Source organism: Sabethes cyaneus, chromosome 1, assembly GCF_943734655.1.
Source record: "Sabethes cyaneus chromosome 1, idSabCyanKW18_F2, whole genome shotgun sequence".
NCBI classification, from domain to species: Eukaryota; Metazoa; Arthropoda; class Insecta; order Diptera; family Culicidae; genus Sabethes; species Sabethes cyaneus.
In genome coordinates, this window is record NC_071353.1 from 48978681 (window position 1) to 48995997 (window position 17317).

At 42.7% G+C, this 17317-nt stretch overlaps 1 protein-coding gene across 1 annotated transcript in view; it reads right to left on the bottom strand.

Annotated features, from left to right (window-relative positions):
* LOC128733088 (uncharacterized) overlaps positions 1-17317 on the bottom strand; it is an 89486-nt gene that overhangs the window by 26952 nt on the left and 45217 nt on the right. Inside the window, exon 2 of the mRNA XM_053826693.1 lies at positions 5633-5916. Coding sequence (XP_053682668.1) covers positions 5633-5916 — 284 coding nt within the window. The remainder of the gene's footprint in view (positions 1-5632; positions 5917-17317) is intronic.

Sequence of the window (17317 nt, forward strand, 5' to 3'; positions counted from 1 at the left end):
CGGGGCACGATTTTCAATAAATCCAGTCAATTTATCTGCTTTGCTGACGACGTGGATGCTGTCGGCAGATCATTTGAGGCGGTGGAAGATCAGTACACCAGACTGAAACGCGAAGCAGAGAAGATTGGATTGCAGATAAAAACGTCTAAAACGAAGTATATGCTGGCGGGCGGGACCGAGCGCGACAGGGCTCGCTTGGGCAGCACCGTGGTAATCGACGGGGATGAGTTCGAGGTAGTCGACGAGTTCGTATACCTTGGCTCGCTGGCAACAGAGGACAACAATACCAGCCGTGAGATTAAAAGACGTATTATCAGCGGAAGTCGGGCCTACTACGGACTCCACAAACGCTTGCGGTCGAACAATCTGAGCCCCCGTACAAAGTGCACACTGTACAAAACGCTAATTAGACCGGTTGTCCTCTACGGGCACGAAACGTGGACATTGCTAGAAGAGGACCTACGAGCACTCGGAGTTTTCGAACGGCGGGTGCTAAGAACCATCTTTGGCGGAGTGCAAGAGAACGGTGTATGGAGGCGAAGAATGAACCACGAGCTCGCGCGTCTCTACGGCGAACCAAGTATTCAGAAAGTGGTTAAAGCTGGACGGATACGTTGGGCAGGACATGTTGCTAGAATGCCGGACAACTATCCTGCAAAAATGGTTTTCGCATCAAATCCGGTAGGAACAAGACGAAGAGGGGCACAGCGAGCGAGGTGGCAAGACCAGGTGGAGCGAGATCTGGCGAGCACTGGGTGCCCGCGGAACTGAAGATCAGTTGCCATGGACCGAAACAGATGGAGAAATTATACTGCGCAGGCCTTGTCATAAGACGTTAGGCCAATTAAGTAAGTAAGTAAGTGGTCTTTCTGCACCCGAACCCGGTCTGAGTAGAAAACTCTCGACTAACAATTGAGTTGTGTAAACAAACCGAGTGAGAGTTATTTCTTGCTGGACTAGCATAGGAAAATGGTTTGTTTACTATTGCTGTTGTAGTTATAAAGCGTAGTAATCGACATTCGATTTTCTTCTGCATAGGTCCTATTCTGCAAGTCACATCGAGCAACACAACTCGACTCAGTCATTGTCGAGTGTCGAATACGGGGAGGACGGGCAGCATAACGACTCAATGCACAAAACAAAGCAAGCTCATGCGTCACTTGCTAACCATTTAGTCACTAGCTTTTTAGCGATGGATTCAGTCGTGTTACTCGACAAAATTGCGTCGCGTTTGACTTACTCGACGCGACTTACAGAATAGGGCCCTACGTCACAAGTACGCCGCTAGTAGTTCGCTGTACTCACGTACTGAGGTGCTTTATAGCGCACTGCTTGCGACATATTTGCGACACACAAATAACATTTATTCATGTCGCACTGATGTCGCACGTCGATTACTACGGTTTTCAAGTGCAACAGCAATATTAATCAACGGATTTTTTCGGATTAGAGAATTTAACCTGTTATCACAGAACAGAAGTGGAAGTCCGAACGATTCGGCGATCAAAACTAGCAACAGTTTTTTTTTTGCTTTTTGGGAAGGTTTTCGCACAGAAGCGAATAACAGCAATATAAGCAGAACACTCGCTACCTATTGACCTATTCGATAGAAACTTATGCGCTAACGGTGGTGCTCATTGGAACTAGCCGAACGGTGAGAAAGTTGACGGTTTGCTTGAAGAATCGGAAAAAAATTCACTTTTTTAAGTTTCTTAATGTAGTGAAACAGGTTGGTAAACGGCTGGATAATGCGGAATATAGACCCCATAGTGGTCGTTAGCCTCTTATCCAGCAACTCCGATCCCGACCTCCTCGTGGTACCAGCCGGAATACAAGCAACCTTAGCGGAGATCGGGTAACCAACCCCGGTGGAAACTAAGGTCGTATACTAACCGGGAAGGAGGTATAGTGAGTCTCGGCACTATAAGATGGCAGCCCCATCGCGAGACTCGGTAGTGTTGCCCCAGTACGGCTACACACCTAAATTAAATTTAAACTAACAACATTCAAGCATATTCGGAGCGGAATATTCGGCATCGACCTAGGCGACGGAACAAGGACGACGAATGGAGACTCGGGACTTGGAACTGCAGATCGCTAAATTTCGCAGGTTGCGAGCGGGTGCTGATTGAACAGCTGGAACCCCGCAAACTCGGCATCGTAGCTCTGCAGGAAATCTGTCGCAAAGGAGAGAAGGTATGGAAGATCCGTGGCGGAAAGGCCCAGTTTTACCAGAGCGGTGGCGCTACCAGCGAACTAGGAACGGGCTTTGTAATGCTGGGCGAAATGCAGGATCGCGTGATAGATTGGAAAGCGATCAACGAGAGAATGTATGTATTGAGGATAAAGGGCCGTTTCTTCAATTATAGCATCATTAACGTGCACTGCCCGCACGAAGGTAGACCCGACGATGAGAAAGAAGCGTTCTACGCGAGGCTGGAGGCAACGTACGACAGCTGCTCGTCACGGGACATCAAAATCGTCATCGGGGATATGAACGCCCAGGTCGTTAGGGAAGAGATGTATAGACCGGTGGTAGGACCCCATAGCCTGCACACCGACACAAACGATAACGGCCAACGATGTATAAACTTCGCAACTTCCCGAGGCCTGGTGATCCGAAGCACCCTTTTCCGCGCAAGGATATCCACAAAGCCACCTGGAGATCGCCTGACCAACGTACAATGACCAAATTGACCACGTTCTCATAGAAAGCCGCTTTTTCTCTAACATCACGAACGTTCGCTCCCGTCGGGGTGCGGATATTGATTCTGACCATAACCTAGTAGCAGTACATGTGCGCTCAAGGCTGTCCACCGTATACCGGACACGTCAAAGCCGCCCTCCTCGGCTGAACATCAGGCAGCTAGATACCCCACAAGCCGCCGAGAACTACGCGCGAGTACTGAATGAGGCACTGCCTTCTTCCGAGGAGTTAGGTGCTTCAAACCTCGAAGACGGTTGGGGCAGAATACGCTCGGCCATCGGAGAGGCACTAGGTATTGAGCCTCGGAGTACACAAAATGATTGGTTTGATGGGGAATGCCAACAAGCGGTGGAGGAGAAAAAAAATGCTTGGAAAATTATCTAAGTATTGCCACTAGAGAGAACCTGACCAAATACCGACGAGCTAGGAACCAGTTGACCACGATCCTGAGGAGGAAAAAGCGCCAAAAGGAGGACAGAGATCGTGAAGAATTAGAGCAACTATTCCGAGCTAATGACACGCGCAAGTTTTATGAGAAGGTGAACCAAACTCGGAAGGGCTACACACCGAAACCTGACATGTGTAGGAACGAGGGAGGGAATCTAATTACAAACGAGCGCGAGGTGGTCGAAGGGTGGAAGCTGTTTTTCGATGAACACCTCAATGGCGAAGTCGCAGAAGGAGGCGGAACGGAAATTAACCTAGGAGCGCCCATGGAAGATAGTAATGTCCTAGCACCTGATCTCCAAGAAGTCAAACGAGAAATCAGGCTGCTGAAGACCAATAAAGCCGCTGGGAAGGACCGCCTACCGGCAGAGCTTTATAAACATGGCGGAGAAACGCTAGCAAAGGCTCTACACTGGGCTATTTCGAGGATTTGGGAGGAGGAAAACTACCGGAGGAATGGATGAAAGGAGTGGTTTGTCCCATCTACAAAAAGGGTGATCGGCTAGACTGCTGCAACTATCGTGGTATTACGCTGGTAAACGCCGCCTACAAGGTAGTCTCCCAGATCCTGTTACACCGGCTGTCACCGATAGCACAATGTTTCGTAGGAAATTATCAGGCGGGTTTCATGGGGGCTCGCGCAACTGCGGACCAAATTTTTACTATCCGACAGATCTTGCAGAAATGTCGGGAGTACAACGTGCCCACGCATCACATCTTTATTGATTTCAAAGCAGTATATGATACAGTCGATCGAGACAGGCTATGGCAGATAATGCACGAATACGGTTTTCCGGACAAACTTACGCGACTGATCAGAGCTACATTGGATCGAGTGATGTGTTTCGTACGCATCTCTGGGACACTCTCGAGTCCCTTCGTGACGCGGCGAGGGTTGAGACAAGGTGACGGTCTATCCTGCATGCTGTTCAACATCGCTCTTGAGGGGGTGATCCGACGAGCGGGCATCGAAACGAGAGGCACGATTTTCACCAGGAGTAGCCAACTTCAAGGCTTTGCAGATGACTTCGATATCATTGCCAGGAACTTTGCGACGGCGGAGGCAATCTACGCCAGACTGAAAGCGGAGTCTAGGAGAATTGGGCTAAAAATAAATGCGTCGAAGACCAAATACATGAAAGGAAGAGGCTCAAAGGAAACAAACGCGCGCGTCCCACGGACGGTAACCGTTGACGGCGACGAACTAGAAGTGGTAGCGGAGTTCGTGTATTTGGGATCGCTGGTGACCGCGGACAACAACACTAGTAAGGAGATCCAGCGGCGCATCCAAGCGGGAAATCGGGTCTACTTTGCCCTTCGTAAAACGCTACGATCAGGAAGCATACGCCGCCGCACGAAGCTAACAATGTACAAAACCATTATTAGACCGGTAGTTCTTTATGGACTTGAAGCCATGACGCTGCTTACGGAGGACATACGCACCCTTGCCGTGTTTGAGCGGAAAGTGCTGCGGACGATATTTGGCGGATTACAAACTGAAAGCGGAGAGTGACGGAGGCGTATGAATCACGAGCTACAGGCACTGCTTGGGGAGACTCCCATCGTACATCTAGCGAAAGTTAGATAAAATTTAGTAAAGTTTTCAATCGAAAACTAGTTAAAAATTAAATTTACTGAATTTTTTTGTGAAATGTACCGCATCTGACATTTGTTTTCGTTTTGGTTTAGTGTTTACAGTGTTTACTCAAATTCGTCAATCGCATATCAGCTTTCATATACTTTCGTGCGCTTTCGGAAGGTTTTTTCGTGGTAAAAAGTGACTCACCCCCGCCAGGTTCGCTAGTATCTGCACAAAGTAGCATGTACGTGTTTGGATTTTAAATTTCACTTCTGTTCTGTGCTGTTATCGTCCGGTGTGATGTGTAACTAATGTTGGTATATGTATATGTATATGTGTGATGTGTGGTGTAACTAAAACGTTAAACTTTATCTCCCGATTATTCAACCTATTTTGTCTGGCACCGCCGGTCAGCCCTGACTTATCACCCTACACTTCAAAATGAATTTACGTGTAAATAGGTTGAATTGAGCTTTTAACGTAAAAAGGATGGATTAGCATTTTTACGAAAGTAAAAATGTTGGTATAATAGTCATAACATATCGGTTAAGTTACGTCCTTTTGAAAAAGTACCCGAGGCATATGCTTTTTGATATGCCCCTAAAAATTTTTACGGTACTAAATAAGTCAATCCAAGTCAATGCGTGGATTAGGGAAAGCAGTCAGTCAGGACTAGGGAAGTAAGTAGATCTAAGAAAACAACCTAAACAGAGTTGAATCAGCCATAAGTTATTTACTGCCATCTATCAGAAAAGACAGATAGTTCTGAAAGAAAAGGCAAAATTGCATTTTGGCTGTTGTACATTATGGCTTTCGCCTATTGTGGCGAATGTCCGTTTGGCTACCGTGTTTATCTCATTTATCGTTCGGTCATCGTACCCGCGGGCAAATGAACCTACCAGTCTCGTTTCAATATCCATGTCCACTTTGGCGCGAAGCTTCCGGCGTGTTTTTCCCAGCACCGGGGTACACAGGAATGCATCCGAGCTGCGCCGACCGGTACCGTACTGTCCGGTAAGCCGGTCCATTTCGGCCATCGCAGACACTGGGGTTTTGGCAGCTGCATCGTACAGTTCTTGTAGCGTTTCCGAGCGCGTCTCCGCGGTGAACAGGCTGGTGTCGATGTGGTACTTTGTACGGTGATGAGTTTTGATCTGAGCGAACGTTACCAAGTCACTTTCGGCTGAAAAAAAAAACAAAAGAAAAATACGTTTGTGAAAAACAGTTGGAACGGATTTGATTATTGCTTAAAATGGTAAAGAACAAATTATGGAAATTCCGAAGAGAATGAAATGATCAATGAAAATGAAAATAATAATAAATATTTGGTTGTTTTGCTTGTAAGATAGAACGGTCCAATTGACAAAGAATACCTATTCTTATAAAAATAAAAAACAATTTTTTGTTGTGCCTACGACAGCTTGTATTTACGTACACAAGATTAGAATTAAAAAAACAAACGTGGACTCCGATTAAATTGGTTTCAAGTTTTTCGTTCAGCTTGATAGCGTACCGAACTTTTGCATCGAATGCAACAGTATACATTAGATGCAAAAGTTTGGGCCTATTTCTAAACGTTATAAAACTGAGGCTTTGCTATAAAACTGATCAAAAAACTTGAAATGGATTTGATCGGAGGCCTCGTTTGTTTTTTTAACTCTAATCTTGTGTACGTTTTAAATACACGCTGTCGTAGGCAAAACAAAAAAAGGTTTCTTATTTACCTATTCGCTAGACATGGGGAACCTTATCGCCGAGGATTTTAAATTAATTTCTAGACTGCCTTTCCAGACTAAACGTATTAGGTACGAAGTTATCAGTTCGTTGTGTAAACACATCGGCGATCATTTGTCACGACACTTTAAGCTTGAACACTTGAAAATTGATACGTTTACTTCGTTTAACCGGAGGGCAAGTGCATCCGATAAGGATTCGGGCCGAGTGTTTACATTTCTTTTTATGCCCAGCTCAACAAGAACGGTATCAATTGCCTGCAGTATTTTGATACGTTTTTTTGTGATAAGAAATGGGCAGCACGAGGTGGATGAGAGAGGACAGTGTGCTAAGGTAATAGAATTAGACCGTATTGGTTTTGTGAAGGTGCTTGTTTTTGTTTATGTATGTTTCGTTATTTTGAAGTGGTTTTTGCAGTCTTGAAGAGAACAACCGCTCAGCCTTTTGAAGAAGGGGTCTTTTATTCTTAGAACGATTGGGTTTTATTTTATGTATTGGTAATGTGAAATTTTTTGCAATGACCTGTCATCCTCGACAGTGCACATGCACCGGGTGCGAGATTTGCCCCGGAGTTTACGGTCTCTTCCTGGTTCTTTGTGGAAAATAGTTTTGGCTATTCTTTTTTCGGGCATCTTGGCTACATGCTCATCCCATCGCAGCCTGTCACATTGTATTACCTTTGCTTTGTCAATATTGCATACATGATACAGCTCGTGGTTGATGGGTCTATTCCAGGGGCTTGCGATGGGTGCCATGTTTTTGTTGCCAACATCTCAGCACATCTCGATAAGGTTTGCAGCAAATTTACCTGTCAGACGGGCGCTTTTCCTGCAATAGCGCCCTTCGTTAAGTCGACTGTCAAACACCGTTCGTTAAGATAGGGATAGCACCCCACTGGTCTATTCCGAACTCGATCTTCGCTCAAAAACTCCTAGGTCAGCTTTCTCCAGCTCTCCTACGGGAGAATTAGTGTGCAGCGCTGTATATAGTGTTGTGTTATATTGCAATAAGTTCGCGATTATTTATTTATGGTGTATTTTCATAAAACGTAAGCTAGAGTTTTAGAATCATGAGTCATTTTTTCATTTTGGAGATTGAATTTCTTTCCGTGTATTCAATTATATTATACGTAGTTTAATTCGATCGTCTGAGCTACACTATCCGATTTGCCACGATCGTAATAAGTAAGGCATACGGCACGAAGATAACGTTTATTTTTGGAGTCTGGAATTTTCGCCCTTACATTTAAATTCCAACTACCAGCACTATTTTTGGAATTGCAATGTGTCTAATTACAAGTACACTGCAGCATTGCTGGGTAACTATTTACTAACGTTGCTGACTGCTTCCAACCTATTTTCGTAACAACACATCGTAGTTTATCTCGCTCTCTTTCCATGATACGATCGTGTGAAACTGAGTTCGAGTTCCCGATGCATTTAGTGACATGATGGAACGAGTGAAGTGAAACAAAACGGGATGAATTCCGGCATAAACATGCCTCGAGAGAAACCGACCCGACAGTGACACATGATTTATCCCGTGGCATTATTCCGCTTTTCCCAAAGGGCACTATTTATAGCGACAGAACTGGCTGAAGCTAGGAAGACGGAGCTATTTGAAGAAAGCCTCGAGTGCAGAAAGGCAATTTGTATACCTTTCAGGAACAGTATGCGTACGACCCGGGAAAATCGAAAAAGCAATTTAATCGAACCGTGAAATGAGCAACTGGGGCATGGGTGAAATATTGACGTCAATATGGTAGCGATTTTAACGAGTTTATCTCCAGGTGAATTACATCCCGAAACACTGTAACGAGTGAAAACAAACATTTAAAATGAGCCACACCCATAAACTGGTTCAATGGCACCAGACATTCGGGTCTTATCATCGCTTCAACGCAACGCCACCATCGTCGGTGGAGGGCAAAACAGGTTTTCGAAAGGAACCGTAATCTACACGTAACTAGTTAATTGCGGCCTGCCGTCTTTCTGCGGGAAAAAGCAGATATAAAAGCCGAGAAATTCAAACAACAAACAGCTACGAAAAACGCGCTTTGATGGCTGCTCACGGCTAGTACATTTACTCCAAAACCAGCCGACCTGCACTTACCGTATACGGTCCGATCGGGAGTGGAAACCGGCTGGCGCAGCATAAAAATGGGAATACTTCTTCATTGCCTGAATCGATAATGTTGCAATCGCCAACTGCCACATAAGTTAACGCTTCAGTTCAGCATATCTTGACATGTTACAAAGTGTGGGGTAAGCTGCAGTCTACCCACAATTCCGAGGTTGTCTATTGGTTGATCGTTAATATTTATCCAATAATTCTAACTAAAACGTGTAACGTGGAAGCTTTCGATCACATCAACGTAAATCATGGGCGCATTCCCATTTTACCCTAGTCGTCCGTTTTCCAGTCCAACGGTTTATTCTGTCACCGCCACGGATTGGCGTACAAAAATGGCACTGCATCAGCCTTTTTTGTCATTTTCCTTCATCGGTGCTTCGAAACATACGTCGTTCTGTGCCACGGCTGGCTGATGGCATTTTCCGTTCATGTTATTCGATGCTGCAGCATTTCCAATCTCGCGCTAGCTGCCCCATAAACAGCATCCCCCCGGTATAACAAGTGTTCCTTTTACCGAGCAAGAGTTAACGACCTCGTTCGGAGCTAGCGCGTTGATGCATAATACCGCCAGTGCAGTGTGCCGAAAACAAAAAGAAAAAGCCGATTTAACATCTGATCCCAAACGAGCGATACGAATTGGAAATGGGCAAACGTTTATTTATCTTTACGAGCCAAACTCACTTTAGATAATTTAGAAAAAAAAGAACACACTACCGAAATCATACTTCAAAAAACAAAAAAAATACACTGAAGTTGTTACAAACGGAGTGGCACACAATGAAACCACACGTCAAGTTGGACTTTTATTGCCGTCAGCCAGTAGAAACTATATGATACGTACATGCATATTTCACGGGATGATTGAAAACGGTTCCGCTCTAAAGCATCCGCGGTCATTTGCCTCACAAATGAGGGTGTTCTGTTGGTGCTGTCTGTATTCCGCATTTTTCGGTACAGAAAAGCACTTGCCACCGGTTTTTTTTGCTTGTTTCAGCCATAAACTGGTACAACTATTAAATGCACCGGGGCAATGAAATGAGTAACAGAATGTCCCAGTGAAGTGGTATTGAAATGCGTTCGAGGATGCGTTCAGTTGAAATTTAAAATCAAATTGCTCGGTACAAATGAAAATGGCAATCGTTTTAGAGCTAAAACCAATGGAACAAGCGCTTGATAAGCTGCTCTACAACTAAAATGTTCCTTGGGTTGTAAATTTTTCTTCAATAAAGGAATGTTTATTTTATAAAGGTGATACTTGTTAGTCAATGGTTCAAGGTTAATTCTTAACGAAAAATTACGAAAATTATTTTAGTCTGTTTATAAACTGCTCATTTCTGCACCGCCGTCTATCAAAATAAGTGCAAATTTCTCGATAAACAGACCGTGTGAAAGATATTCTGACATAAGGCCACGTCACAGACAAACAGACATAACACTTGTTTTTCATTCTTCGTAGCGATTAAACCGTCATTTCAAATTTGGGCTTAGTTGGTAATGTCTCCGTTTTGGTCAAAGTGGCGCTTTTTGACGAAAGAAGGGGAATTTCCCATAAAAAATACTTGCTACTTCGATGGATACCCATGTTGCTATTTGATATTTGGGAATGTCGAACATAGATGGTGTTAGTGTTCAGGTTAAATGTGAGGTACGATAATTTTTGTTGATTTTTCTTCCAAGAGTTATGTCTGTTTGTCTGTGACTACGTCTTACGGCAAGGTTTGGGATAGGGTGTCATACCAAAAAATCAACAAATACGACCGTCACGAAAAAATGAAAGATTTTGAGCGCTAACAGCTTGGCGGTTTCCAGATCGATTTTAAATATTTTTGTGGAAATCCTCGCTTCTGGGTTGATTACAAAAGACGCCATCATAGTTTTAACGTATCTGAAAAAAAGTAACAAAATCTCCCCGTCCCGACAGGTCGAAGTTTCTTTGCGACGGTTGAACCTTGACCAATTTGATATCTGTGCTTGCTAGGTATGCCAGAAAGAGTGACAAAGTCTCCTCATCCCAACAAATTTCCTGAGAAATGCGATTAAACCTAGTCCAATTTAAGTGCTTGGAAGGATGATAAATGGTTGAATAATGCGCTCCAGAACATGAGCTTCCACAGCCTCTTATTCAGCAACTCCTATCTCTACCTCCTCGTAATACCATCCGGGATACGTTCTTTAATGGAAATCCGACAACCGGTGGAAACTAGGGTCGTATGCGGACAGAGAACGGGGGACTCGTGTGAAGGCTGAGTGTAAACTCCGTCTGCAGGACGGTTATTGTAGAAGATAAAACTATTAGGAACCAAAGCAGAGGGTCCAAAGCCCCTAAAGGAGATGGTTTTAATAGCTGTTATCCATAGCTATTATGTAAAAACTTGAATGCATAAACCCCTAATCCAAGGTGTGACGCGACCCGCGCCGAGGGATGAATGGTGGAGGGGGTTCTATAAATTCTCTCGCCGCAACGGAACCTGTGGAGTACCAGGGCACCCTCCACAGTAATCTGCCCTTGCTGCATCAAGCCGGTCATGCAGTGGACGATTTCTTACCGTGCATGCTCCCTCTGCCAAAAAAAAACAAAGACACGAAATAGGTGGTGGGGAGAATAGGAGCATAGGGGAGGAACATCTAGCCCTGTTCCTCGTCTATCCTCAATACGCCGACTCGTAGTGAGTCGAAAGACGAGATGGCTCCAACTCTGAAGGGTGACCTGAAACTATGGGAGAGCCGAACAGTCATGGTCAATTGGATGGCCGTACAATCGCTGAAACATTCTAACTAAAGAAACTGACTAAAGAAGTGACAGGTAACTCATTTTCCGTTCGTCGAAACCAAGTGCGCATGAATCTCGATGAAACCTTCTGAATCTTTTGCTCGAAAACTTGTGGAGTATCAGTCGATGAACGCGGCAGAAAATAATGACTGCAAGCAAACGGCAACAAATATCATCGTATCATCACGAAATCGATCCGTGCTGCCTAACGAAGACATCAAGCAATCAAATTTGTATCGTACAGTTAATAAAACCGCCTAAATGTTGAACTCGAAAAAATATTGTTCGAACTTTTCCTAGCAACTTTGAACAGAGTCACGCACAACAATCATCGTTGAGCACATCAGGTTTAATGATGACAGGAGGCCGCGAGTGACTGAGCTCCAGTGTCTTTTCTTTAGTCAGTTTCTTTAATTGTAACCATCTATAACGTCGACTATTAAGGTACTCAAAACTTGCTGTGTCTCGATAAGAGAGATATCAGCACGCTTACCGGTTATGTGACAGGACATTGTCTGACTAAATATTAGGTTCGGAATCTTGGTTTCGTACAAGAATATTTAACCACGGGGCTCTTACTCTGCAATTGCGGAGCACAAATAGCACGCAGACTGCATTATCTCAAAAAGGGGAGATATGGTCTGCGTCACCGAACAGGGTAACAAGGTTCAAAACCAAGTCATCTCTGATTGGCACCTGCCTCGCTTCAGTTACCAGCCTAACACTTCCTTAATAAGTAATAGGTCAGCTTGAAGCGTACAGAAAAAGTAATAAACCGGGCATACCACAATAAATCAAAATAATGGAGGCAGTGGTAAGGGTACCCTACAGAAGGAGAGAAAAAACTGCTTGGGAAGAACGCCAGAGTGCCAAATCACCCTTCCTCTTCAACCGATCGTATCGTTTGAATATTGAACCTAGTCCAATTTGATGTCCTGAAAGTAAACAATTTTTTAGTATAAAACCACTACTTTCCTTCAACCGCCTTTATCTTTAAACATTGAATCTAGCCCAAATTGATGTCCTGAAAGTGAAGCGCCAGTTTGTATCTATATAGATACTGCAAGAATTTGTTCGGAACTGTTGTCTTACACGAAAACAGGGCTGAAGGGATATTTGTGCATGTGACGTGACGCAGCAATTCTTAAAGCGAGATTACATTTAGGTTAATTTCTTTCGAAAATGATGGAGAAGACGAGGCAGGAGGCATCCGTAGTGATGCCAATGTTCGTAGCGATGCAAATTTTGATCAACTCAGCATAGACTGACAGACGTAACACTGAAGCTGCATTCCATCGCCAATAAAAACGATCATTTCAAATGTTCACTTAAGCCAAGATTCACAGTCGCTGCGCGAGAACGCCGCTCGCTTGCGCTGGCGCTGTTGTCAGATAATATACGAGTAAATTTATAGCAAGCTGCTTTGCGTAGCGCGAAGACTGCACCAGGTGATGCTAGTGTTTTTTCCAAGTTTTAGGGGTGCCATTGAAACGATATTTTGTTAGAAAATTTGTTCGAAGTGTTACGTCTGTTATTCTGTAAACTCAGTATAAAGGCAGTAAGGTACAAAACATTTTTCAAACAACTTTAACTTACTTATACAGTAACTATCAATCATGAAAATGAATAAAACGATGTAAAAAAATATCGACTTGTAAAAATTTAGCCTTTTCATCCTGCAGCACAATCAAGTCATTTACATAACAATTTTTTGATATCATCAAATTGCATATAGGGAAACCAACGTATTTTGGTTGGAACCCTTCAGCAGCTGTATATAATTTGGACACTTACAGCAAAATCAAATGGAAGTGCCCAAATTATGTACAGCTGCGGATGGGGTCCAAAATAGGTAAATAGTGTTTGATGTTGAAGTAAGATTTGAGGCACTATTGACATTCATTATAAAAATAATAGAATTTTCTCAACCAGCAGTCTCAACAAACCCTATATATGCTGCATCTAGCATGTATACACGAAGAATCGAATTATTACATGCATGGATACATTACATACTGTCGCTACAAAGAGATTTACGTAGTCCTGCGTCACCTATGCGGCCGTGTCTCGTGCACAACCCCTCTGATTTTTTTCAATGATGGAATCAGAATCATCGTATTCTGTGTATTATTTCTCCTCAATTTTCTTTTCGGGATCATTTTAATGGCATCTCTTAAATTCTTAAGACGCCAGGAGCTATATTTGCAGGGTAGATTCGATGGAAGCCTGTGAAAGGTCGAATCAGGTGCAATAAATAAGCTACTCTGGCAGTGCATTGTCATAATGCAATTACAAATTTTACACCGCCCAGAGGCTGGTTTTTGCCAGCGTCAAGTTTCAGCTCGTAAAATTTATTTAGAACCACAGTTTTCAAAAGCAGGCTCATTTAGACGTTCAAGTTTAAACATTTTATCCCTTCAACTCGCTCTCGACTGCTCTCGACGAGTCATTCACTCTTTAGTCTTACGCTCTGATATCTATGTTCAAGGTAGAATAACTGGCAGTTGTCTCTGATTGAAACGAGAATTGTAAGATCTGAAAATCACCAAAGAGAAACGCAGCCTTCCTAGAAGTTCTGAAATCAACAACATTTGTTATGACGGCACTGCACGATTTTTTTTTCGACTCACAGGACTGCCCTTAGCTGAACACGTAAATAATATCAACTTACATGTAAGAAAAAAAAGGAAAAATATAACATCTTAACCTAATATCTAACCTAGGTAACTTATGATCTTTTTTTTTCCTGTGTGGACTCATCACTGCGACCAGTATAGTTGATCTTTTGTGATATCGCCCGGGTGTTTGCTGTATGACCTGCACTGCATTTCTTTTTGCTATAATCGCTATTGAATGAGCGATATGCTAATTAAATTTTATGCGTGCTTGTGTGTATTGGGGTTTACCCTTTCTTCAAAGATTGATCTACTTTATCCACTTATTCCTCGCTGCCAGCACTATCCCATATTAGAGCCGTCCCTGGCGAGGACAGACTCATTCGTTCCTCTGACCAGTACACTTAACTATTGGAGGGACTTTTACACTTTCAAGAGGCTTCAGTGGGTAAATTTAGAATTCAGCATGAAGGAAGGGTAAAATGAGGGGGGCCTGAGAATAAACCCATGCTAAAGTCACTTGACATCGAATGGCTTGATTCTGCTAAGACTCGAACCCATGACCACTCGCTTGTCAAAACAGACTCGGTAACCTTGCGGCTACGGCGCCCCCCAACTTATGATCCTAATCATCGCAATAGAGAAATGCAACGATTTTTGTCGGAAATTTGAAATAATTTTGTTTGACATGGCGTCTATTGTTTCAACACCAGTAAGTCTATATAATTCTAATGTACTAAACCAAGGAGGACGCTTCAAAATCATTTTCAAAATTTTATTCTGAATCCTCTGAAGACTTTTCTTCCTTGTAATACAACAACTTTACCAAATCGGAACGGTATTTGTTTCCGGAACGGTAGAGACCAGAGAGGAAATTTGCTTCCTGCTAAACATAATTCGCGATTACAAAGTTGCTCATAATTGTTTGGTTTTTGTCCGAGGAAAAAAGAGAAGTATTTTTGTTTTTGTTTTCACGCAAGTTTTGAAACGCGACATAGGATTTCGTGTGAGTGCGAACAGGCTTAAAATCTCTTTTAGTATCGTAGTCACGAATACTTGCTTGTATGTAGGTAACGCGCATTGGTTTTTGTGCGAGAAAAAAAGAGAAGGAAGTATTTTTGTTTTTGTTTTCACGCAAGTTTTGACAACGCGGCATAGGATTTCGAGTGAGTGCGAACAGGCTTAAAATCTCTTTTAATATCGTAGTCGCGAATGGATAGATAATGCGCATTGATGTTTCATAAAACATATGTGTAACAATTGGTTGCATATAGGCTCCACCTCTTGCGCTTTTTCAATCACATAACAGTTCGATAAAGGTAACTGATGCGAACTTTTACCATACTTGAATGTTTCAATTATAGTTGCGTAACCCTTCATACAACATATGATGCTGCTTGGGTTTGATCTTGCTTCATAAAAACTTTGTAGAAGACGTTAAAATGCAGATCAAAGATGAATAAAGGACCTAACCCTAACCACTAAACTAGCAGCGCCGCTTGAAGTGGTGTTCATTCAAGGCGAATTATGTTACACAAAAGATTTTTTCCATGTGTGGACTTATCACTGCGACCAGTATAGTTGATCTATTGTGTGATATTGCCCGGGTGTTTGCTGTATGACCTGCACTGCACTTCACTGCACGATTCGACGATTAAAACTGGTGACAGAGTCTTTTTTGTTTTTATTTTTTTTGGGAAGGTTTTCGTATAGAAGCGAATAACAGCAATATAAGCAGAACGCTCGCTGCCAATCGCCTAGCAGCTTTCACATGCTTTCGTGTGTATTCGTATGCGTTCGTGTGATTTCGTGAAATAAAGTGACTCGCTTCCGGCAGGTTCGCTAGTATCTGTAGAAAGTAGCATGTACGTGTTTGGATTTCTACTTCCACTTCTGTTCTGTGCCTTGGCCTCAGCTTGAAAACGTCACTTCTGTTTTATTTTTACCATTTACTTTACCATTTTTTAAATTCAAAAAATAAATTCACATCGAGAAAGAAACAGTGCTTTTCCATTTGCACTCTTAATATGATCACTAAAGTGTGACTCCACTATACAGTTCAATGTTGGCGAAGAAATTAAATAACTTTGTACAGTTTTTACTCAGAAACCATGCAATCGAATCAGTCGTCGTATCACGTGGTTATGCTTACAGCAAAATAATTCGGCGTTAGTGTGCAAATTGAACATTAATGTATGTATAAGATGAATAAAGGAAATGTTGCGGTAATAGTAAATCGAATTTAAAAATTTATCAGTTCGCTTAGTTTGTTCGGATGACTCCTGTTTGCTCTCACGCGTCGCGGCACTTGCCAGCCAGCGGTGCAACGAGTTCATCAATAATACAAAACTACGCGCAAACATACCTGTAGGCCTTTGCCCATGTACCAGCGAGAACACAATTCTTCGTAGCATTAAATTGTGATAATCAAGAAAACATGGTAGACAGCCGCCTGTTTCTGATTTTTGTTTTCGGTAGATAAATTATTCAACGTCACTCACGCCGAGGCGCAAATCGTTTCATCTTTGTACAGTTTCTTTTAAAATCATTCGTTTTTCTTGTTTTGCCAATTGCCAATCTTCTTTAGGTATAAGCATTTTTTTACCATCTTTACGCGAATCCCACCTTTATAGTACCTACAGCAGGGCGGGTGTGCACGTAGTGACGGTTCTTTGATTACTCCTTGCCGGGTTTATGATGGCTATGTTGTTGAGGAACACTAGCCGTGTGTTGAACGAACCAACAACAGACACGGAATAGTTGTGGAAAGAATCAGCGAAAAAGAAATAACTGCAATTTCTGTGCCCACCAAACGGATCAATGTACGGCAAAAGTTTGTCGAAAGAAAAAAAAGTGTTGCTATAAAAACCGTGCACCAACAAAGAGTTTGCGTTCCTGAAAGTTAATGCGCTACCATCGCTCTGATGTTGATTATCTTACGGACCGATAGAAAGAACATAAGCATGAAAATGAAATTGAAAAACGAAATATTCTTGATAAAAAAAATGAAACAACCTCTAGTGGAAACTTGAGTTGTTTCTTTTGGGTCCATACACAATCTTGAAAAACCTTAGATTTGTAGGTTGATCAGCTTTGTCACTACGAGCTTTGTTCGAAACAAACTGGTACTATAGCAACACTTTAGATGCGCTGTCAATTGAAACAAACATAATCTGCTAAGTCAGAATAAAAAACTTCCAGTCACAAGATTAAATGAGCTGAAAGTAAGCATAATGTAAATAAAACGCAAGCCCTCCATTAGCATGCAACTTCTTGCGGTAAAGCTTTTAAAATTGAACTGGAATTATCGTTTACTTCGAGATAGCCCAACA